Source organism: Amphiura filiformis, chromosome 12 (genome assembly GCF_039555335.1).
Source record: "Amphiura filiformis chromosome 12, Afil_fr2py, whole genome shotgun sequence".
Classification (NCBI taxonomy): domain Eukaryota; kingdom Metazoa; phylum Echinodermata; class Ophiuroidea; order Amphilepidida; family Amphiuridae; genus Amphiura; species Amphiura filiformis.
This window is the reverse complement of record NC_092639.1, coordinates 15043685-15068431: the sequence shown is the minus strand read 5'-3', so window position 1 is coordinate 15068431 and position 24747 is coordinate 15043685. Positions and strand designations below refer to the sequence as shown.

General features: G+C 38.0%; 1 protein-coding gene across 1 annotated transcript in view; it reads right to left on the bottom strand.

Annotated features, from left to right (window-relative positions):
* Window positions 1-682: 682 nt before the first annotated feature.
* LOC140165320 (uncharacterized) overlaps window positions 683-24747 on the bottom strand; it is a 37841-nt gene continuing 13776 nt past the window's right edge. The window contains exons 3-9 of the mRNA XM_072188654.1: window positions 19475-19556; window positions 17285-17344; window positions 14663-14867; window positions 11183-11237; window positions 4483-4576; window positions 2913-2955; window positions 683-1209 (exon numbers count right to left, since the gene is read on the bottom strand). Of these exons, the coding sequence (XP_072044755.1) occupies window position 2955; window positions 4483-4576; window positions 11183-11237; window positions 14663-14867; window positions 17285-17344; window positions 19475-19556 (497 nt within the window). The 3' untranslated portion in view covers window positions 683-1209; window positions 2913-2954. The remainder of the gene's footprint in view (window positions 1210-2912; window positions 2956-4482; window positions 4577-11182; window positions 11238-14662; window positions 14868-17284; window positions 17345-19474; window positions 19557-24747) is intronic.

The following is a 24747-nucleotide window of genomic DNA, read 5'->3' as shown; positions in this document are numbered from 1 at the left end:
GTTGTTCGGTATCGGCCGCTTTAGGGGCAGGATACGGTCACTGTTCTAATATTCTCTACTTTCAAAGAATAATTCATATTATATGTGGCCTAGCCTAATACTTTAGGATTCAGTGTGGAGACAGATACAGCTATTGCTATTTCATTTGTTACATATCTACACTATCCGCAGTTTAAATTTTTTTATTCCAGGACGTAATAAATGTATTCCACATAGAATAAAGTTGGTACTAAGAGTGGAGTGTACCCTATCTATTTTTTGCTACATCAGAAAATATTTCAACACGGAATAAATGCACTTTCATTCCCCCAAGAGAATTTTTGAAAAAGCATTTTGTATAAAGGAAGCCGCTAGGCATACGTTTAACGCTTCTCCCCTAAAAAGGTATGAAAATACCAAAAACGACTTTATTCTCTGATCTTTTAACATGTTCTGTTCATTCCCGTCATTTCTTACAAAAACACGGCGTGATGTAGCACGGCGAGGATTAAAATTATCTCCGAATTTTTATCTGCAGTGAACGAGGTTGTTTACGTGCCTCAATTTAAATACACGGGCTTTAAAATTTCCCTCCCACGCTCTCGAAACTCAACGCTGATTGGCCTATTCTATTACGCGTATTCGAAATTTCGAATACACGTATCAATACACGTAATGACCCGAATAGCCAACCATACAAGAGCCCATTGTTTTTCGAGCATGTACCATTCATATTTTTAGTCCCTTTTGGGCAAAACTAATATCAATTCCAGCTCCAATGACACCTCGTTAACTTCCCTGGATCTTTAGATGCATCGAAATAGGTACAAGTACCTCATTTTTAAAAATCAATAAGGTAGCCGCAGTACAAGTTGTCATGCCACAAGCGGCTAGGGGACATCGATCACTTATCGGATTAAGTATTGGACACAATAGATGAAGTATTTGATTGACAAGGTTACCCCTGCGTCCCCTAGCCGCTTGTGTCATGCCCATCCTGTGAACATTTGCCTAATCCTACCCAGGAAAATAATGCACGAGGTGTCACTGGAGTTGGAACCGATAATAGCAAAAAATGTCCTCTCGGCAACAGTCCTGTTTACGTTGTGGTACCATTAGGAACCCGCTCCAAAGATTCTCCGTCGTTTCTCCCATGTTAATATCTCCAATTGAGTAGCATCGGCAGTTTTCCCCTCGTGCAGAAAAATTAGTCGCGCAAAATGTCGGCATCTGAAAAATAAAAATGGTCAATATTATATAAATAACTTTCATTGTGTATACATGGGACGGTGTAGGGGCCACGACGTCTTGCGGGCGTTGCGGCACATGCAGCGGCTAGCCTTTTTGAAATATGGCGGGCACAAAAGGAGGGCGTACTATGGTTTGGGTAATCTTTTGTATGCTTCTCAGCCGACAAAATATTATGCAAATAAAGTACGCCCTGGCATTATGTGCCCGCCATATTTCAAAAAGGTTTCGCAGCGGCTAGAATTTTCTATAGAATCGACTGCTTCAGAAGACGTCCATTAATCAAAGTCCCGAACAATGCCATCATTTGGGCGGAAAGAGCCAATGGTCGACTTGTATAGAGGCCTTGCATGCGACGTATCATCCCGTAAATATGGCCGACTACTCAAATGCATTCAACAAAAGCATGATTGCAATCTACCGTGACAGTTCGTCTCGCACACATAACCCTGCACTACGATCAAATAGGTTGACGACAACATTTGATTGAATGGACTGCACTCCGCCATAACTACGGTGAAGGACACCGACTCAAATCCTTTGTTTGGAGCCAATCGATAATTTCATGCAGGGCCTCTATAGACTAATCCAAATCCACGCATTCCTACACCCGACTAGCAGCCTTTAGTTGGGTAGCCGTCGGCTACAATGCGCCCAAAATGTGAAATGATTCGGCCTTGGCGGAAATTTTAAACTGCATTCCATAGTTTTACACTTTCCGCGAAAACACAGGTAGACAAAAGAATGATTAAAGTTTACAACACAATATATCCTATAGTTTCCTTCGGCAAAACACACGGCTTCTACATGGTCTATTCGCTGTTGAAGTGACATAATAATCGGATTAACTACGCCATATCAAACGATACAAATGGATGTACTTGCGAACAAAAGGACTATGTATGAATAGATGCGACGGGTTTACCTGCGGAATTAGCTCTATTGTATGTATTATTTTATTATCCCTCCTCGTCCTTGCATCTTCTCTAGGTTTTAGGCGGCTTTTATTTGCACAATGGGGCGCTCAAAACACCAGGTTGGTGCTAGCGGCTACCCAAAGATGGCCGACCAAATCCTGACCATGACTTGGCTCGTTGGATTCGTCTATAGTGTCGGTCTGAATGAAAAACGCCCAGAAAAACTTGGGGAACTATATAAAAGAGAGGCCCAGAACAATAGCAACCGGACGGAACCGGCGGCCAACCGCCGGTCGAGTTTTGATTTCATCCCTATGGATTGATGTAGTCCTTTAATTTGTCATGCACTAAAAATATGTCATACTACATTTGTCATTGATCATTTTACAAATTATTAATTCGTCATTAAAAAATGGCTATATATTTGCAAATCGTTAAAATATTTGTAATGATGAAAATTAATTTGAAATGCTATAAATTGTTTCCTCCACATCCCAAGAACATTTTCGGCAATTTTTATCTTGAATGATAAATATTTCATATGCAATGAGAAATATTTAATTTGTCAATTAAATTAGACCACTTTTGACGAATTAATCTTCAGTGCGGTAAACATGGTAAAATCGTTTTCTGTTCGTGGGTAACTTTTGAGGCGAATTAATAGTTTGAAATAAATCTACGCCGGGTTTATACGGTCGCGGGTCGCGAGAATGTTGCGGGCGAGGATAAGCAAAGCTTTTTGGCCCAATCTTAATCCGCTCATCTTACCTGTTAAACGTGCATATTGTTCACCACTTAGTCAAGCCCACCTCTGAAAAAACAATGTATTTATGCAAAGTTAACGATAAAAGTGCAAGGAACCGCTTCATAAAGAATAGCTAATTAAGCACTGCCCAGTAACTGATCAGAACAATTAGGTTATTTTTTCATAAAATACCGTATCCAACTAGTCCGACGAGTAGGACCTTTTAAGTTACCAGAAAATACTCAGTTCAGACTATCACCATCTCACATGGCGCAAGAAAGACGAATCGCTAAAGTCCGGTGACCGCGCCGAGGGGCGGTTAGTGGATTTTTGCGAGTAATCATTCTTGAGCGCTCAGAGTCTGAGTATAGTTCGTATACTAAGGAGAAGAAAACAGGTCCTACTCGTCGGACTATATCCAACCGAGTACGTTTTCCCATTTTGTTAGCAACTATGATCGAATGGGCTATTCCAGAAAATAAGTGCACACCCCTATAGAGGAGTAAATTTTCAATGTCCGGATTTCAAATTCCAAGTCTGCTTTCTGAAAACGACTGGAATTCCAGTTGCCAATGTCACTTGAAAAAGCTTGAAAATCCAATTAAATTAAGTAAAATATCGCAGAAATGTTCAAAATAAGCTCTCAAATTTAGGATTTCTGATCATTGAACTATTTTTCTGCCGGATGTTTTTACCTTTGGACACTTTAAAAGTCTGGATTTCAAACTGTTACGACTGGACAAAAAGTCCGGAAATCCGAACTCCTCTATATAGGGGGTGTGGCTTGGTATATCAAAAAGAGACAATTTTGGACAGGTTATCAATTTCTCATGATATTGATACATATATGAATTGTAATATCACATATTTATATTATATAAAAAAGAAGCGGCTGATTTTATCCATGTTTAAAAACCATTAAATTTGTAATACTTAATTCAGAGGGGTTTTTTTCTGAGAACGGTATACGTTCTGTGCATTGAGAATGTTAAGTAGGCCCATCTCATTTCATGACGTCAACTTTTTTCTAGGTCAAATTTAGTTGGTTTTTGCGGAATATCAATTTTATTAAAACGTCTTATTTTCTCAAAAAGGGGTCATTTTCATTGTCCTCATAATATTAGCTTGCCAATGATTATGATGTTGTCTTCAGCAATATATATCACCTTTAAATATAAAGATATTTTGCTCCACAACACCGTTTTCCTCAATGAAAACTATCATTTCTAAGCGAAGATATTAATTTCCTAAGTTATAGCTATTAAAAATATTATTGACAATGTTGAGAATATAGGAGTGTCCTTGAAAAAAGATGCCAGTTATCATGGTTATATTCCGGTCTGAAACTATCGGACAATATTTGAATATTTTAAACATTGGCAACAAACCCAAATTGTGAAAAAAATCCCCGGGCAGATATTTTGCCTTTTCTCCATTTACGATCCTGCCCAAAAGGGCTCCCAAAAGAGTCCTTTCGATATATCACGTCACATTTGGGGTAAACTATGCAGCAAAAGGGACTTGATGGGTTAATAAGTGGACACTAAAATCGCCAAAAGTTATTTTGGCATCGTTTCTGTTAGACTTGCTTACCATTTGGGACACAGCTCCTTTGCAATTGATTTAACGGCAATTACCGCAGCTTTAATCGCTTTGTCAATATCGTCCTTCACTTGCTCTGATAGGTCTAGCAAAATAATGAATTCAAAATTAATCAACGTATGGAACCCAAATCTAGCACACCATTCTTCAACATGTTTAAAACTACATTGTGTGCAATTGGTGTTTTCGATGTATGGGGTACCCAGAAGTAAAAGTGGTTAAACCCCGCACTACAGATATATGGTGGTATAGGCCTAAGTGTAGGAAAACTCCGGTACAGTCATCATTCGCCACACCCTCGGGATGCGTTAACTTGACAATTACTTGATATATATTTTGTGGTCTGGTGGCGTCACAAATTTGGATATATATCCTTGCTTTCCCGGGATGCTCATATCACACCCTGCGGGGCTCTTATAGACTGAAACTCGATTATAAAGATGCAAGTCTTAACATGCTTTAGGTTTACTACGGAAGACCGCCTCGGCCTTGCCGGGATCGCGGCCATTATGTTAGAGATTTCCGGTAGCGGGTCTGCATCTGGTTTTACCTATACCACCATAAATTTCCCGATATTCGCCGTCGTAGTGCACGTTAGAAACCATTGGTTACTGCTCCAAGCCTGGGCTCATACACTAGGCTGTTCCGAATTATGGCTTTGTGTTGTGATCATTTCGATCAGTGGTTCGCAACAAAGAAAGTGTGATCCAGTTGACCTGGCAAAACGGTCATATTCTAACGTGCACTACGACCGCGAATATGCCTACCATACATGCTATGTACGGGATCGCTCATTGTACGACATCGCCATATTGGCCCAGCGGTTTCGGGCCTTGCCGGGATCGCGGCCATTATGTTAGATTTCTGGCAGCGGGGCTTGACCGCTTTGGACAAACGCTTCCATTGACTGTCATATGCAATGCTATAGACCGAATGTTGAAAGGCCAATGAGTGTATTTGTGATAGTGGCCAAATTTTGTACGGCCCTTGCAATTGATTGTGGCTAAGCGAACGGCACTTCCATTTCGCATCATGCATAACGGAAATTGCAGACTAAAAAGGTCAAGTTAATACAACAGCATCAAAAGGTATCAAATATTTCAACAAGACCATGAATGCTTATGAATACTTGTATAAAAGGGAGTCGACAAACCTCAAGTAGTCAAATTCAAGAAACAACCCTGCAAAGTATGTCAAGGGAAGGGGTATGAACGTTTGGACAGTATTTATTGTGGGACATTGGAGCACATCCGACATATCGAATTGCATTCTGAATACGAAGAATGTCCTTCTGATATCAAATAATTTTGATTTTTTGAAATTCGCAATGTAATACACATTTTATGGCAAATCATTAAAAATTGATATTTTTGATATTTAAGGGGGTACTACACCCCTCCATAATTTTTTGTCTATTTTTGCATTTTTCTTAAAACTAATAACACAGTGATAACAAAAGTTATATGTATTATAGGGGCAAGGAATCCAATTACTACACTGAAATTTCAGTGACCCAAGACAAGCGGTTCGTTATTTATGACAAGAAAAGAGGTACAGCAAGGATGTACCTCATATCCTATCATATTTACTGAACCGCTTGTCTTGAATCACTGAAATTTCAGTGAAGTAATTGGATTCCTTGCCCCAATAATATACATAACTTTTGTTACCAGCGTGTTATTGTTTTTTGATAAAAATGCAAAATTAGTCACAAATTTACCACAGGGGTGTAGTACCCCCTTAACAGTACTCGAAGTAAACTTTATAAATCTAAAGTGTATGTAGGTGGGATGAAAAGCCGACGATCAATTGAAAATTGTGACCTTTCGTATTGAAGATATGGATTTTTTTTCCCAAAACACCAACAAAAATTAGGTCTTTTGGGGAAAAAAATCCATATCTTCAATATGAAAGGTCAAAATTTTCAATTGATCGTCGGCTTTTCCTCCCAGCTACATACACTTTAAGACTATATCATTCAGTTTATAAAATTTACTTCGAGGACTGTTATATCTCCAAATGTGAAAAATATCAAATTTTAATAATTTGTCATAAAATTTGTATTATATCGTGAATTTCATAAAATGAAAATTATTTGATATCAGAAAGACATTCTTCGTATTCAGAATGCAATTCGATAGGTCTGATGTGCTCTCATGTCCCACAAAAATTCTGTCGAAACGCTCATTCCAGTTCCCTTAAATTTGCTGCATTTGGCCGAGACTCAGTACTTCTAGCGCTGATTATTATCAATAGGCTATGGAGGCATTTCAACAGCACCCTTATTTGGTGGTTAAAGGTCATTGAACTTTAGACAGAGGTAAAATTCAAAATTGCTGCAACTTGGTTAAAAATACAAGCATGTGTTCCTCTAGTCATATGGATTCACTAAAAGTATAGTTTGACCTATGTACGATGTACGGCGTTATGAGCAAAAATGTAACGTTGTGTATGGCAAGTATATTGCACAATAGAACAGAAAAACCTGGTTTTTCGCCGATAAACCTGGTTTTTCAATCGAAAAACCTGGTTTTTCGATCTAAAAACCAGGTTTTTCAAATCGAAAACCAGGTTATCAATTCGATTGTCAGAGTTTTTGATAAACTTGGTTTTCGGCTGATGAACCAGGTTTATCAAAAACTATGACAATCCAATCGATAAACTTGGTTTTCGATTTGATAAACCTGGTTTTCAATCGAAAAACCAGGTTTTTCGAATTTGATTGTCATAGTTTTTGAGAAACCAGGTTTATCGGCCGAGAAACCTGGTTTTTCACTGATAAACTTGGTTTTTCAATTCGATTGTCATAGTTTTTTTTGATAAACCTGGTTTTTCAATCTAAAAACCATGTTTTTCGAATTGAATACCTGAGTGGAAGAAGGGCCCAACTCCATCAAAACTGTTTTTGAGATATTAAGAAAAAACTTAATATTTGGAAAAGTTTTATAGACAGAACGTTTTCATCTTCAGGGGACCTTTAATACATGAACATACAATATTACATAAATTCAAAATTATGTATAATGTTTCCATGGCAACGGTACAGGTCTTAATACGAGATGGAGTTGGGCCCTTCTTCCACTAATATACTGCAAGTGCCAGTTCCGTAAGCAGATGTGTTATAAATAGCTACAGAAATTTTGTAATTATCCATTAATTGCGCAAGTAGAAGCATGTAATATGTTAGGAATTTTTTTTTTATTGTAGTGAAAAGCAGATTTCATGGATGAACAAAATTCCAATTTAGTCCCAATATTTGTGGAAGAAGGGCCCAACTGAATGGAGTTGGGCCTTTCTTCCATGAAAACCATGATTAAGTGAACGTGGAAGACTATTTAGAGAGTGGATTTTGGCATATCTTTCACACACAAGGAAGAACATTCTGCTGGCAATAAAATGGTGGGTCTAACTCATTTTTGTAAAAAATTGGAGTTGGGCCCTTCTTCCACTCAGGTATTCAATTTGATTGTCATAGTTTTTGATAAACCAAGTTTATCGACCGAGAAACCTGGTTTTTCGCCGATAAACTTGGTTTTTCAATTCGATTGTCATAGTTTTTTTGATAAACTTGGTTTTTCAATCGAAAAACCAGGTTTTTCGAATTCGATTGTCATAGTTTTTGATTAACCTGGTTTCTCAAAAAAACTATGACAATCGAATACTATACGCTTGCACTCCCCGATTGCACTTAGGCTAGATCCTCCAGGCCTCGAATACCGGTACTCACGCACGGCCGCTTCACTGTGTTGTATTGAGGACTGGAGCAGGGCCTGGACTGGAGCAAAGAACGTTCGAAAATATGAATATTGAGTAGATTTTGATTACGTCATTGATTTCAGAGTCGGGGAATATAAAAACAACAGACGCTTATGAAGCCGAGTGGATTTGCTGATTTATTGTGGTTTGTACGCTACATATGCCTACAAGGAGCTTGAAAACAAACTGTCGAGTACCACAACTTCGTACACGCATCGATTCCCCCTGGTACTGTACACTCCATGCCAGCAAATTTTCAGCAATTTTCCGTCCGCCATTTAGTGATAAATCATGATGTGCTGAATGCTGGCTACGCGCCTGTTTGTGTATCTATTCGCCACTTGCACGGTTCCGCCATTATGCACTATGTGCGGGAGAGCCTCGAACTGGCAGCATACATGAATGGGAATTGAACCAGTCATATAACATTCTGTGTAAGGTTACGTAATTCTTCCTTTCATGTATGCTGCCAGTTCGAGGCTCTCCCCGCATATAGTGCATAATGGCGGAACCGTGCAAGTGGCGAATACAGCACCCAAACCGGCTACACAGATTCGGCGAGCAGGGCGCTCTATCCTTTCTACCTCGTTGATCACATGCACACGCGCCATGAAGCGTGTCGCCATTACTAATGGTTAGGAAATTCCGGTTTTTCGAGGAGCATTCGATTGTCATACAATGTAGTTTTTTGATAAACCTGGTTTTTCGAATTCGATTGTCATAGTTTTTGAAAAACCAGGTTTATCGACCGAGAAACCTGGTTTTTCGCCGATAAACTTGGTTTTTCTAATCGATTGTCATAGTTGTTTTTGATAAACCTGGTTTTTCAATCGAAAAACCAGGTTTTCGAATTCGATTGTCATAGTTTTTGAAAAACCAGGTTTATCGACCGAGAAACCTGGTTTTTCGCCGATAAACTTGGTTTTCTAATCGATTGTCATAGTTGTTTTTGATAAACCTGGTTTTTCAATCGAAAAACCATGTTTTTCAAATTCGATTGTCATAGTTTTTGATAAACCAGGTTTATCGACCGAGAAACCAGGTTTTTCGAAAAACTATGACAATCGAATCAAACCAGGTTTTTCAATTTGAAAAACCAGGTTTATCAGTGAAAAACAAGTTTCTCGGCGAAAACCAGGTTTCTCGGCCGAAAAACCTGGTTTTTCACCGAAAAACCAGGTTTATCGATCGAAAAACCAGGTTTTTCGATCGAAAAACCAGGTTTATCTACGAAAAACCAGGTTTTTCTGTTCTATTGTGCAATATACTTGCCATAGTTGTGAAGCCATAGGTCTAAATTTTGGCACCACGGGGAGCAAATTTGAAAAATGCCCAGATTTCGTTGAAAATGGTCTCAAAATTATTAGTCTTTTCATGATAAATCAGAAAAATAATACTTCGCGCCATCTATGATTTTAATCGACAACGCATGTCGAGTTATATTGAATCGATCCAACCTTGACAAATTGTTTTACCTGGATAAGAAAGCACCCAAAATAGTTCTTTTACTGGTTTCTTGCAACAAGACAACTTGAGACCAGTTTCACCTAAATCAGTTCAGAACAGGTCCGAGTAATTTTTAACTTGACCCTCTGTTAGCTTGAACTTCCCCTGGACAAGGAACTAACTGCTAATTGTCTCGTAACCCGTACGAAACTCGGGGAGCCGATCCTGGTTGTGATGGTTATTTGTGGAATGTCTAGGGTGTGCGCTCTTGAAGCAGCAAAGTCTCCGATTTGTTGTTAAATGGTTTATGGAATGCTGTGGGCCGTAGTGGTCAGCGACAACCTGTAAAGTGTGCAGAGGCTTGTGGATCTGTGCGTAGCGAACTATTATCACTGCGCTTTTTTTAAAAGTTCAATGACCTTATTCTACTAAAATGAGGGTGCCGTTAAAATGCCTTCTTAGCCTAGATTAATTGGCACTATCTGCCAAATATGACAACTTTAAGGGCTGGGGTATGAACGTTTGGACGGTATTTATTTTGGGACATTAGAGCACATCAGACATATCGAATTGCATTCTGAATACGAAGAATGTCATTATGATATCAAATAATTTTGATTTTTTGAAATTCGCAATTTAATACACATTTTATGGCAAATCATTAAAAATTGATATTTAACAGTACTTGAAGTGAACTTTATAAATCTGATGATTTATACTTAAAGTGTATGTAGGTGGGATAAAAAGCCGACGATCAATTGAAAATTTTGACCTTTCGTATTGAAGATATGGATTTTTTTTTCCCAAAACACCAACAAAAATAAGGTCTTTTTGGGAAAAAATCCATATCTTCAACATGAAAGGTCAAAATTTTCAATTGACCGTCGGCTTTTCCTCCCTGCTACATACACTTTAAGAATATATCATTAGATTTATATAATTCACTTCGAGGACTGTTATCAAAAATTTGAAAAATATCAAATTTTTATAATTTGTCATAAAATTTGTATTATATTGCGATTTTCAAAAAATGAAAATTATTTGATATCAGAAAGACATGCTTCGTATTCAGAATGCAATTCGATAGGTCTGAGGTGCTCTCATGTCGCACAAAAAATACTGTCGAAACGCAATAAACGCTCATTTTAGATCCCTTAAGGTGATTCCGTGACCAATTTTGCATTTTGTCAAAAATTAACTACATATTGGTAACAAAAGTTATGTATATTATAGGGGCAAGGAATCCAATTACTTCACTGAAATTTCAGTGATTCAAGACCAGTGGTTCATTATATAAAGTGAGGTACATTCTTTGGTACCTCTTATAATGTACCACTTGTCTCGAATCGCTGAAATTCCAGTGCAGTAACTGGATTCCTTGCCCCTTAATTAAATATACATAACTTTTGTTACCAGTGTGCTATTATTTTTTTGAGAAAAAGTAAACGGTTGAAGCCCTAACCCGGGCCCTAGCCGACTGTCAACTTACCGAATGCCTCGGCCGTATCTGATGTTACCTGCTGGACCACCTGCAGGAGCTCCTTCTGGAAGGCAAATGTAAAGACAATTCAAATTTTATTAGAGCACGAATAGGAGCAAAATGCAATGTTCAAACATATTTCTGAGGCAAATTTTTCCCACGGAAAATGATCGGGAGATGGCAAAGAGTCGTTAAAATGAGCAATGGGATGCAAAATTGACACATGGGGACGAAAATTACTTTGGCATTGCCCCCTCGTACTATAATGCTATCACGCTACTGGGGCCATGGGGTAGAATAATAGGCCCTATCCCAGATGCCTGTACAATACGCGGATTTAGGGTTTCTCTACCGGAAGTAAATTTGTGCCGAAATTCCTTCCCACAATGCAACAAAAAGCGGTTTGCAAAACAATGGATACAGTTCGGAGGTTAATCCATCTTCTTTATTATGCAATACGCATATTGCATTGTGGGAAGGAATTTCGGTTCAAATTGACTTCCGGTAGAGAAACCCTAAATCCGCGTATTGGCATATTATCGGATCGGTATTGAATCACAGTTGAATTGGAGTGATTCGATCGATGGTTCGGATTCCGCCGAGCAGGCATCGGCTTATTCAACCTGGGGGTTCAATTCCCGGGGCGGCGGTATTGGTTTCCTGGTACTTTAGTTCGTCTATAGAAGCCTTTACAGGACTACTGGCTTAAGAGTGGTCTGAACCCTGGAATTACTGTTTTTTTGGGCCTCATAAACTGCCAAATGTTGGTCTAAAGGATATGAAATTATACATATTTATAACGGCAAAGACTTGATGAATTCACCTATATAAGGTCATCAAAATTGAACAATTTTGCCCAAAAATCATAAAAGAGCCCAATTTCCGCCCAAAATTTCAAATACTTTTGGTGAAGTTGATCAAAATTCAAGATATTTTTATCTAGTTTAAAAAAATTTACTTAGTCCCAAAAAAAAAAAATTGGGCTAAAAATTTATAAAAAACGTTTCGGGGTATATATGAGGGCGCACCACCAAATCACTCCACGATTTATGTACCAGTGAAATTCGGTTAAAATAGTCCACCGCTTATTTGAGCTTATTGCGGCTTTATTTTCAAAACGTATAGTCAAAATTTGCCCATTTTCAGCTCATTTGCTTCCGACAAGTGTCTACATGACAAAATATGAGAAAAAGTCCCAATGTTTTATTTCAGAGATGGAGTTTTGGCGCGAATTTGGACAATGTCCGGTTTCAAAATTGAGTGATTTTTAGGGTTAAATTTGCACGTTTTTTCTTTGCGGCCAAATAGCAAAAAAGTAGATGGTCACCAATATATTCTGTTAAAAGAATAATATTCTACACGTGATAAGCTTTAATTTGATACCAAACTTTTTATCTATATTACGTTTTTGCAGTGACAAAACGTCATCCAAACGTGCGTATTTCCCTGTGTAATCCAATGGCGCAATCATTGGTGGTGCGCTCTCTTATAAGCGGCTTTTAAAGTGTGTTGCTATGTACGCGCATTTTTACAAAAAAACATAGAATAAGGGCAGAAGTCTTAATAAATCATTTTATTTCATTCGCAAATGCTTGAAATAACATTTGTGATTAGTTTTAGCAATAATATTTTTTTTATTTATCCAAAAATACAGGTCTCTGACGTTAAGAAAAGCATCAAAAATCTACTTATATGAGCGCTTTTGCTACAGATTTATACTAAATCAGAATAACGTATAAAACTTGTATTTTTGCTTAAAATGCCAAAATCAGTAGGCCTAGTTTGAAGACAGAGAACGAGAGGGGGGGGGGGGTAATTTGACTCAATTATGTAAACAGGCCTATATTTAAGGTATTAAAAATATTTGTACACACATAAAGTACTTTTCACAATTAAAAAATTAAAATTAAAGAGTATCTTTTTGCATAAAACATTCAGTTTTATGGCCAACCTCTTCAAACTTCTGCATGTTGATAAACACGTTGAAATTTGGGTCTTTTGGTGATTCGGAACTGATATTTAGAGCACCATTTCTTCCGAACGGAAAGTCGTAGAGGGATGAAATCTTGGGAAATGACTAGAAACTGTCTCTAGTTTACTTAAAAATGTAAAAAATTGGATTTTGATAACTATTGACGTTTATAAGCGGCTTTTAAAGTGTGTTGCTATGTACGCGCATTTTTACAAAAAAACATAGAATAAGGGCAGAAGTCTTAATAAATCATTTTATTTCATTCGCAAATGCTTGAAATAACATTTGTGATTAGTTTTAGCAATAATATTTTTTTATTTATCCAAAATACAGGTCTCTGACGTTAAGAAAAGCATCAAAATCTACTTATATGAGCGCTTTTGCTACAGATTTATACTAAATCAGAATAACGTATAAAACTTGTATTTTTGCTTAAAATGCCAAAATCAGTAGGCCTAGTTTGAAGACAGAGAACGAGAGGGGGGGGGGGGGGGTAATTTGACTCAATTATGTAAACAGGCCTATATTTAAGGTATTAAAAATATTTGTACACACATAAAGTACTTTTCACAATTAAAAAATTAAAATTAAAGAGTATCTTTTTGCATAAAACATTCAGTTTTATGGCCAACCTCTTCAAACTTCTGCATGTTGATAAACACGTTGAAATTTGGGTCTTTTGGTGATTCGGAACTGATATTTAGAGCACCATTTCTTCCGAACGGAAAGTCGTAGAGGTTTGAAATCTTGGGAAATGACTAGAAACTGTCTCTAGTTTACTTAAAAATGTAAAAATTGGATTTTGATAACTATTGACGTTTATAAGAGGGCGCACCACCAAATCACTCCACGATTTATGTACCAGTGAAATTCGGTTAAAATAGTCCACCGCTTATTTGAGCTTATTGCGGCTTTATTTTCAAAACGTATAGTCAAAATTTGCCCATTTTCAGCTCATTTGCTTCCGACAAGTGTCTACATGACAAAATATGAGAAAAAGTCCCAATGTTTTATTTCAGAGATGGAGTTTTGGCGCGAATTTGGACAATGTCCGGTTTCAAAAATTGAGTGATTTTTAGGGTTAAATTTGCACGTTTTTCTTTGCGGTCAAATAGCAAAAAAGTAGATGGTCACCAATATATTCTGTTAAAAGAATAATATTCTACACGTGATAAGCTTTAATTTGATACCAAACTTTTTATCTATATTACGTTTTTGCAGTGACAAAACGCCATCCAAACGTGCGTATTTCCCTGTGTAATCCAATGGCGCAATCATTGGTGGTGCGCTCTCTTTTAATAATTATGTTGTTATGCAACATTGTCTTTTTAATCCGGGTGAACTTTCCCCACCATATGGGCGAACCTGCCCCACTTCACTTCAAATTTGTTTCCTTTACTCTGTTGCAATTGTAAGGCTTATACATGTAGTCCCGAGATTGTACCAAACACTATAGACCTCTATGTGAAATGATGAGGCACGTATTATGTGAATGAAGTAGGCTTCACATTTCTTACCTGCATCTGCTTCTCTTCGGCAGGTGATAAATCCCGGGTTTGGTCCCGTGTCCTTTCTAGCTCCTCATAATTCCCCCGTTCCTGTTCTTTCATTAGCTCCTCATACTCCCCCCGTTCCTGTTCTTTCATTAGCTCCTCATGTTCCTCCCGTTCCTGTTCTTTCATCAACAGCTCGACAATCTCGCGTTCCAAATCGCCCGATAGACTGCAAGATAAATACATTTCGTAGAATTAATGGGCAACAAACATTAGGCGGGCGCCTTATTTAACGTTAGCTTTGGACATTTTATTTATTTTACACCCGGGTTAGTCGGTAGGAAAAGAAAATAATTAAATATCCAAAGCCAACGGACGCTAAATAGGGCACCTTCGCCTAATGAAAATTTGTATAACTGTTAAAAATATTTCCGTAAATTTACGGAATTTTCTGGCAGCAACATTTCCAGAATATTTCTTTTGTTTTTATTTCCATAATTATGAGATATTTTCTGTAATGTAACGGACACTTTACGTATATTTTACGAAAATTTGTTTTGAATTACAGAAAATGTATGTATTTCTACGTAAAAAAATAAATACAGTGGAAAACGGAACTTCTGGAAATTTGCTGCCAGAAAAATGTTAATATTTCCGTAAAATAACGGAATCATTTCCGTCAACAGAAGTCATTGAAGCACATTTTTGTATTAACAAGTGTTTAACACTGTAAGTATGAAATGTATGTTGGCAAATAAGAATACTAATCTGAGGTCTGATATTTCTTTCATTGAAATGATTTTACACTGAAACAGTTTCCGTAAATTTACAGATTTCTGTTGGTTTACGGAAACTTTACGGAATTTTTTAACAGTGTACCTAAAACAATTACTGACTACTTAAGGTGGTACTACACCCCTGATAAATTTTGTGACTAATTTTTCATTTTTCTCAAAAAGTAACTACACACTGGTAACAAAATTTATGTATATATTATAGAGGCAAGGAATCCAATAACTTCGCTGAAATTTCAGTGATTCACGACTTGTGGTTCATTATGTTAAGAAATAAGGTACATTCTAGCGGTACCTCTTATCATAAATAACATACCGCTTGTCTTGAGTCACTGAAATTCCAGTGTAGTAGGGGCCTAACTGGATTCCTTACACTATAATATACATAACTTTTGTTACCAGTGTTATTATTTTTGAAAATAATAAAATCGTCACAAATTTATCAAGGGGTGTAGTACCACCTTAAAGGGTTATATGTTGCATTTTTTTCCATTTTTAATGAAATCCTAGTTGAATTTCGGTATTTTTAGCAACATGCTAATGTAGGCCTACATTTCTCTTCTTGATATTCATTTCCTCAATAGAATAACCGTTTCGCCAATTACTCGTAAAAATGTCATTGACCTTCAATGTAATTAACATACGTACAATTAATTATTTGAAATAGTTCGTTTGAAGCATTAATGTATTGAGAACATATCCTCCAAATTTGGTGACATTCTTGCATAAAAAAAATTTGTAGTCATTTTTGTTATTGAAGTCCGATTTGAGAACTCATTTGAATTAGTAATTAAGCATTATCTCAAACATTAAGGGGGTACTACACCCCTGGCCAATTTTGTGCCTATTTTAGAATTTTTCTCAAAAATTATAGCACATTGGCGACAGGTAAGATATGTATATTATAGGGGCAAAGACTACAACTACTGCACTGAAAATTCAGCAACTCAAGGCAAGTAGTTATTGATTTATTGATCAAATATTGGTTTCCCTCATTTTTGACTAACTCCACAACTTGTCTGTGCTGAAATAAAATTTCCAGTGCAGTAGTTGTAGTCCATGCCCCTATAATAAACATATCTTACTTGTCGCCAATGCGCTATAATTTTTGAGAAAAAATGCAAAAATAGGCACAAAATTGGGCAGGGGTGTAGTACCCCCTTAAGCATGTGTTCAGGTTAAAATGGTGTAAATTATTAGAGGTTGTCAATATATTATACACAACATATCAAAAATACATTTTGTCATTTTTGACCATGTAATGGAAATTCTACCAAACGTATGACATGCGACCAAATGTATCTTTAATACGAAAGGTCAAATTTTTCATATGAACGGCTTTTCATCCCAGCTACAACACTTTGATTAATAAAGTTTACTTCGAGGACTTAAAATTTTAATTATTAAAAATTTGCCATAAAATTTGTATTATATCGCGAATTTCAAAAATTAAAAATTATTTGATATTTAATTCCTCGTATTCAAAATGCAATTTGGTGTGTCTGACGTGCTCTCAGCTCCCACAAAAAATTACGGAAAAAAAGGCCCTTAACGGAGAGTATTGAGAATATCATGCCATTATGTCCTTATAATCAGTACAGTGGACTTTGTCTATAGTGACGAATCACGAATCGAGATTAAAGTGGATTCCTGTGCATGCATACTTTACGCCTCAAAATTGTTGATAAAAAAATTGGATCGATGAGTCCATATTTTAAAACTCTTAACAAGACCAATACAATGTGCGTATTTAAAGCATCCAAATTTATCCTTATTTTGGATCCAATATTTGCACACATGGATTCATCAAAACATAATGATGGGCCTACATATTGGACAGTGAAATATTTACCTTCTGCGGCGTCTGCAAACATTGGAAAACTTTCCTCTGCCCCTGCAAATTCGCTCCGACCTGTTGAACAAACGATAAACGCATCAAATCTATAATACACGTACTCTAACATGACTAATTATAAAATAAAAAGCCCCCCCGGTCATACTACTTGGTAAACTTGAAGGGGTCCTGTAACTCAAATTGGTCCCTTTTGACCCACCTTTGTCCAATTGAATACCCAAGAGGAGGAAGGGCCATATTCCATCCCCCATTAATATCCCCAACTCCATTAAGTTTGGCCTTTCTTCCATGGTAGGGGAGAGCGGGGAGTGTTCGCCATAGGGGCAGGTTCGCCCACCCCTCGTTTCTCAGCACTACGGCTATCGGGGAATTTGGTGATGGCAAAATTAGGTGACATATAGGTCATTATAAACTTCTCATATTAGCTACGTGACACATAGGGACGTGTTCATCGAACTGCAGCCAAAACAAAACAATTGCACCAAAACGTAATTTTTTCTTGCATTAATAATATTGTATTATCATTGATACATAAATACAGATGGTTTTAATGGAAATCTGTATTAGGAACATATGGGATTTGTCAAAGATTTAATGCAGTTATAAACTCCGTATTCGATTTGTATTTTGCATACCCTGAAGAAAATACAAAAATGTGCACACGGGGCACGTTCGCCCTTTTAAGGATGGGGCATGTTCGCCCTATATCTTCCCGGGCGGACTTGCCCCAAACTGGAGGGCGGACCTGCCCCATCAGCGTATTATGCAAAATATTTATAATTATACCATTAAACAAGGTAATACTGAAAAGCATGTTTTTTAAAGTTATGTGGCATCAGTATTACTATACCACCGTTTATGTCCTAATCCATAATCTCCCCGAAGTTGTAAACATGATACGTTTAAGCTCACTTTGGACCCCTACATTTTACCCTGACCTGACCTCTGCAACAAATTTAGTGACTCCCCAGAAGAGAATGAATGCCCGGTATACTCTTGCTAAATGTTTGCATTTAATATGCTAGTGTTATGCAATGTTTAAACCCTTCTTGTGATTAGGGTGAACTTACCCCACCATATGGGCGATCCTGCCCCAATATGGGGCAATTGAAGTTCGCCACTTTGCAAAACATTTTTGTTTGCTCTATACTGTTGCTATTGCAAGGCCGATAGTTCTGGGATTGTAAAATTGACATCGCTAGGCTGGTCAGAAAAATATAGGGCGAACACTCCCCGCTCTCCCCTAACCATGATTTACTGTAGTTGGAAGACTATACACAATGAATAACGGTCTGCTAGCAATAAAATGCTGGGTCCAACTCATTTTGGGCCCTATTTCCACTTAGGAATTCAATTGTGCAAGTTCCCACGTTCAGCATCAGTTTGGAACCACATAAACGCAATGGATACCTCTGCAAGAATGAAGAAAGTTGAGATGCATCGCATTGTAAATGACTTGACATGCCTAGTATGTTTTTTATACGTACCCCTTGCCCCTTTTTCTGAACATTGGCAATGTTGAATACCATGATTTTCCCCAGAAAAGGCCTTAGTAGGCCTGACACCCCGTACCCGTTACTAGAAACCCTGGATCTGCCTCTGGAAGGGCCCCTTGCTATACTTTGCCGATGGGCGTCAACGCGAAAGGGAAAACACAAAAGGTAGAATACGGTGTTCCCTTTGAGGTCATCTGGAGTATGATCAGATTGACTGCCTCATACCCAACATAAATCCATATATTATACCCCTTGCATGTTGCGAATTGTCCAAGGACTCGAGTCCAAAAGTCCTGTTTGCCCGGTATGCCGTCATATCGGCAATGGCACATTATGCATGACGCTAGCAAAAGAGTGGATTGGACCGTTTCGAGGACCCGTGTCTCAATTCTTGTCATACACGAGGTCTTCGTTGCGTCATGTGTTGTCATACCTTCCTTCATGGCGACGTATCCTTGTAATTTACGGACCACTGACACGTTTTCGCTAGTCCAATATCCAAACCACTGAAGCAGTACCAAACTTGGAATCTTGATTACTTTGACAACCTCCATGCAATGTAGAAAATAAGGAAACCGAGCCTTTATGGCTTTTAACTTATTTTCTAAACAAGCTTAAGGTATATAGCGATACTTGAAACTGATGGGCATTTGCCGATAGTTGAAGAATGAAGAGCACGTCATATACTTACAGCAGTTGAGCTGGAGCTGGGCAGATAGATTGTGAAGACGTCAACATAAAATCGAGCAGGTCCAGTGCTACTTTCTTGAGTGCTGCAAATAAATAGAAATGATATAACCATGATTATTCGCCAGCGTAGTGGTTACGGAACTCCCTGGTAACTGGATCACGCACCTTTTGGAATTGATAGTACATGCCATAGACTTTGTGTTGCGATCATTTCGATCGTGGTGCAGAACTCAAAGTTGACATAGTGATAATCGGATTATATGCAACACTTCGCTGGCGAATAGGCCCCCAGACGCCGAAAATATGAGGCGAGCATTGCACCGAGTTCAACCCCGAAGGAAGGGTATTTATCGGGAGGTGGCGCGTATGTTAACTTTGGAGGCGACGGGTATGTAGGGCCGTTAAGACCCCCTTTCAGCACCGCTGTCACTCAAAGACCCCATATTTTGTATGATCACATGCCGTCACTCATAACTTTCCTTTCGATCCATCACCCAAAGACCCTTCCGTACACCGTGTGAACAGCAACGAGCCCGGTAAATCGCACATACATTTGTATATTACTTCACCCGTAGCTGCATGTGAGAGCAACTGGTTCATGTTATATTGATGAATTTTTTTAATACCACTTTTGGGCATACTCGAACATTTGACCCATATGACCTTTGACCTCATGTAACCTCAAGTTTGATTTTGTTCATGCTCCCTCACTATTGATCATGATCATGGAAATGGCGTATATTGTGTTTATGAACAAACATAGCATCCACAACAATGCCCCCCCATTAATCAATGCAATCAATATAAATTTAAAAAATCATTTCAATTGGAAAAAAAAACATTTTGATCAGCAGACTCATGGCATCAAAGTCTGCGAATTCACCTGTAGTTAGTAGAGTTCATGCTTGAATGAGCACACATAAATGAAAGTTCACTTAAGGGATCTAAAATGAGCGTTTATTGGGTTTCGACAGTATTTTTTGTGGGACATGAGAGCACCTCAGACCTATCGAATTGCGTTCTGAATACGAAGCATGTCTTTCTGATATCAAATAATTTTCATTTTTTGAAAATCACAATATAATACAAATTTTATGACAAATTATAAAAATTTGATATTTTTCAAATTTTTGATATATAACAGTCCTCGAAGTAAATTATATAAATCTAATGATATATTCTTAAAGTGTATGTAGCAGGAAGGAAAAGCCGACGGTCAATTGAAAATTTTGACCTTTCATATTGAAGATATGGATTTTTCCCCAAAAAGACCTAATTTTTTTTTGGTGTTTTGGGAAAAAATATCCATATCTTCAATACGAAAGGTCAAAATTGTCAATTGATCGTCGGCTTTTCATCCCAGCTACATACACTTTAAGTATAAATCATCAGATTTTTAAGTTTACTTCAAGTACTGTTAAATATCAAAAATATCAATTTTTAATGATTTGCCATAAAATGTGTATTAAATTGCGAATTCCAAAAAATCAAAATTATTTGATATCAGAATGACATTCTTCGTATTCAGAGTGCAATTCGATATGTCCGATGTGCTCCGATGTCCCAAAATAAATACTGTCCAAACGTTCATACCCCAGCCCTTAAGCAAAAGTTGCAAACAGTAAATATCAAGTAGTCAATTATAAAGCACGTTTTCCTGATACCGGGTACCCGATTATAATTTAAGTGCCCGATTGCAATTATTGCCCCTTCTGGTCAGAGAGAAAGCGGATGCACATGAATTGATTCTGCTTAAGGTTAAACAAAGTGTTGAAGGGCTTTACCTCCAGAAAAAAATATATTATTACCTTATAGGTAAGAAAATATGTCTACTTATCATGTGAAATAAAAAAATCCGGAAAAAATGTGTGAAAATGTGTTTTTAGCCTATTTTTTTAGCTCTTGTCAAGCACTATTATTCGATTTGTTTACAAGCGCCAAGCAACTGTCGTCTAGGAGAGTGATTGACATCTTTATTATTAGAGAAGAATGGAATCTGTATAGTTCATGAATATTCATGTAGTATTTATACAACCTGTATCCCAGCCATTTTGCTTAGCTATCATAATCGTTCATATAAGACGCCCATATGATCCATGGTGTTAAACTGATATTCAGCAACTTTATATCTCTCGATCTTTGCGATCCGAAATATTGAATTTCAACTTTAGGCACATCTCTAGCAAGATAATTAAATACCTGTCACAAATAGAGGTCTTGAAATGTTACTTGCAACGTTAAAAATGTGAATAGAGAACAAATCGGGTTCAAACATGCTTCAAAAATATGAAGGAAATTGTCAACGCCTACTACCAGAATAGCCGGAAGAGGGCAGACTTCATAAGGGAGTGTTCATAATATATTTTAGTGGGGACAAAGAATTTGGAATTTATTTCGGGAAATTTCCTGGGTTTTTGGTTTTGTTTTTTTATTTTATCTTCCTGTTCGGGTGTTTCGGTTGGCACATTTTCGGGGCATTTTCATGCACTTCACAGGAGTTTTTTCGTGGCTTCTCTGTAGCTGTCGTGTGTATTTTTCCCCACGTACAGGGTATAAATAATAAATGAATAATAATATATGAAAAAAAGAATCTGGAACTTCAACGTCAAAAAACAAAACAAAAACAAGACAAACTGTACCCTGCTAAAAATATCAACCCCTACCCTCTCTGAGAATAAAAATAATAAGACTCCAACCTCACCTGCAAAAAATATTTTTTCGGGGATAATTTGGGATAAGTTCGGGCCTATTTTATTGCGACAATTTTCAAAATCTATAAGGTGAAATACGGTGTCATGGGGATGTGCGGCAGATTTGGGGTGCATTTTCAACCATTTAGTTTAGACTCTGTTGTATTTTTAGCCATGATTTTATTGACCCTCAGTGTCTTGAAAATGATTTTCTCGAAAAAGTAAAAATTTGCGAAAACTTTCAGTCCAAAAGTTGATACAATTTTGGGTCCGTTTTATTCAAATTTGGTTTAAAATCGTACCGTAGTTTTTCGGAGTCACAGCCTCACATCCTTACCCAAACCAACTTGAGAAGGTTCCCCCGGGTGTGTGCAAATTTGCAATTTATAGGCCGGGCCTACACTCATCATTTAAGCCTAAAATCAAAGTGTTAATACCATTAACACTACCATGGCCCGTTTTGTCGTGATGACTGTCTTCCAAAATGTAGGCCTAGGCCTATTTTAAATTATAAATCTGGTCCCGCTAGAGGTGTGTTTTTACCCGCGGAGGTCTCTCCCTCGGGTTCGTGGATGTGCCACAGTTTTGGGGTAGGCCTACCTTTTCAACGACTATGATGGGTGGGTTTACAGCGAAGACCAACTTTTGGGCGCATTTTGGCAAAAGTGCCCTTAAAAAGCGTCAAATTAGGCCAAATGTGGGTGACTTTGACCCCCATGCGGTACAAATGTTTTGAAGAGACCCGCCTGAGGTGTTTTTATAAAAAATGGTCGCCCCTGCTAAAAACCTCCCGGAATCAAGCATGGGTATGCATACCAAAATGCCTTGAGACCCCCCCCCCCCCCCCAACCCAGCGCCGGAACCTCCATGACATGATATTCTCCGCGAGTCCACCAGAAAATATAAAAATAGGCCTATAACATTTTGATAGGCCTACTAGACCTATATTTGTCTGTAAACCTTTCTTGTAGTTGTAGGCTACCGCGTATGTCTACCGTGATGACAGTAGCTGCCGGGGGGGGCAATTGCAAAATTGCCTATTTGGGCCCCCCGCCCCTAGTGCAAGGAAAAAAAAGAGGGAAAGAGGGGGGGGAAGAGGAAAAAAGAGAGGGGGAGAGAAGGGGCAGAGAGATGGGGAATCCAAACGATATGCAATACAGCTCAATAGGCCTACCATATACGATTATTATCAATAAGCCTGGCAAAAATTGTCTATTTGGGCCCCCCCGCCCCCAGTGGGAAATTTGGTGGATTTGGGCCCCGCCCCATAGGGCCTACAGTCTTGCCCCTCTGAATCCCAGCTACGCCGCTGCGTGATGATGTTGCAAAGTTGCGGAAGTTCATTCATAAATTTCCCATTTCCACTCGACAACAACCCGGGACAACAACAGGCCAGCACGCAGCGCGCAGTAGCTAATCCCCGAGCTAATCAGAGACATGTGCGTTTCTCTTTCAACAGAAAATATGTGACCATGTGACTGACACGATGTACGCTTCAAATAATTATGCTCTCGGCGTCAAAAGTATGATAATGGAAAATATTTATAATGAACACTCCCTTATTTAGCCACACCTCGGTTCCTTTCTCGGGTTGCCTGGTATATCAGCAAAATCCTACACCTATCGCCTTCCCTTGGTAAAATCCCTGATAAAAACTCGTGATATTGAAATTGAATTTCAGCGCCAGAACTTCCGTCATTCTAGCATCATGGATGGATATGCAGTGGCGCCGCTTTGGGGGGCAGTATTTCCCCAAATATTTTTTCTTTCCCACCCAGTTTTTAGGCAAAATCCCCACAATTATGTAATTTTCCACTTTTTGCGGCAATTTAGTGCAATGATTTCCAAAAAAAATCATTTTCCGAAAAAAATTCTGGTTCCGCCACTACGGGTATGGCCATAGCTAGGGGATTTCCCACCCACCCCAGTTGCCCTTGGTTATGCTGGACGTATGAGAAATTTAGAGCTTGTTCAATTCCACCAATTTTAGAAATTTTAAAGGTATATAGGCCTACAGTGATAGCCTATTAAAACGGATCACAGTCAAATAAAATATCGTAGGCCTAATAATTTTACCAATGGCATTTATTGAGCTGCTCCTATGGTTTAATATTGATATTATATAATTGAGCTCCTTGTCAAGCTCCTGAGTACAGTGACTAACTGAGCTCCCGCTATTTTCAGAAATGAAGGCCTGGCCTTAAATGAATAATTAGGATTGAGGCAGCCTTTTGTTTCATTTTACAGAACTTTTTTTAATCCCCAAAATTAGTGGGTTTTTTTAATGGGGAGTAGGCTTTTAAAACGAAATTCAAATTTGGCAATATTTTCCATTGCTTAACGAATTGATCTGCGTGAAAATGCCTAAACATGTGGCCAGAGCGCAATGAGTGGTATAAAAATCTTAACTTGTGAGAAAGGACGTAGGCCTATGGGGTTGTATGAGGTTGTGGATCACGAAATGCCCCTTTAATGTGTGCTAGGTAAAGTCATTCTTCCTCCCTTTCGACATGCCAAAATTTATTCCCTCCCCGGCCCCGGCTTGCCAAAAATTGCTTTCTCGAAAGGCTGTGCAATCAGTAGG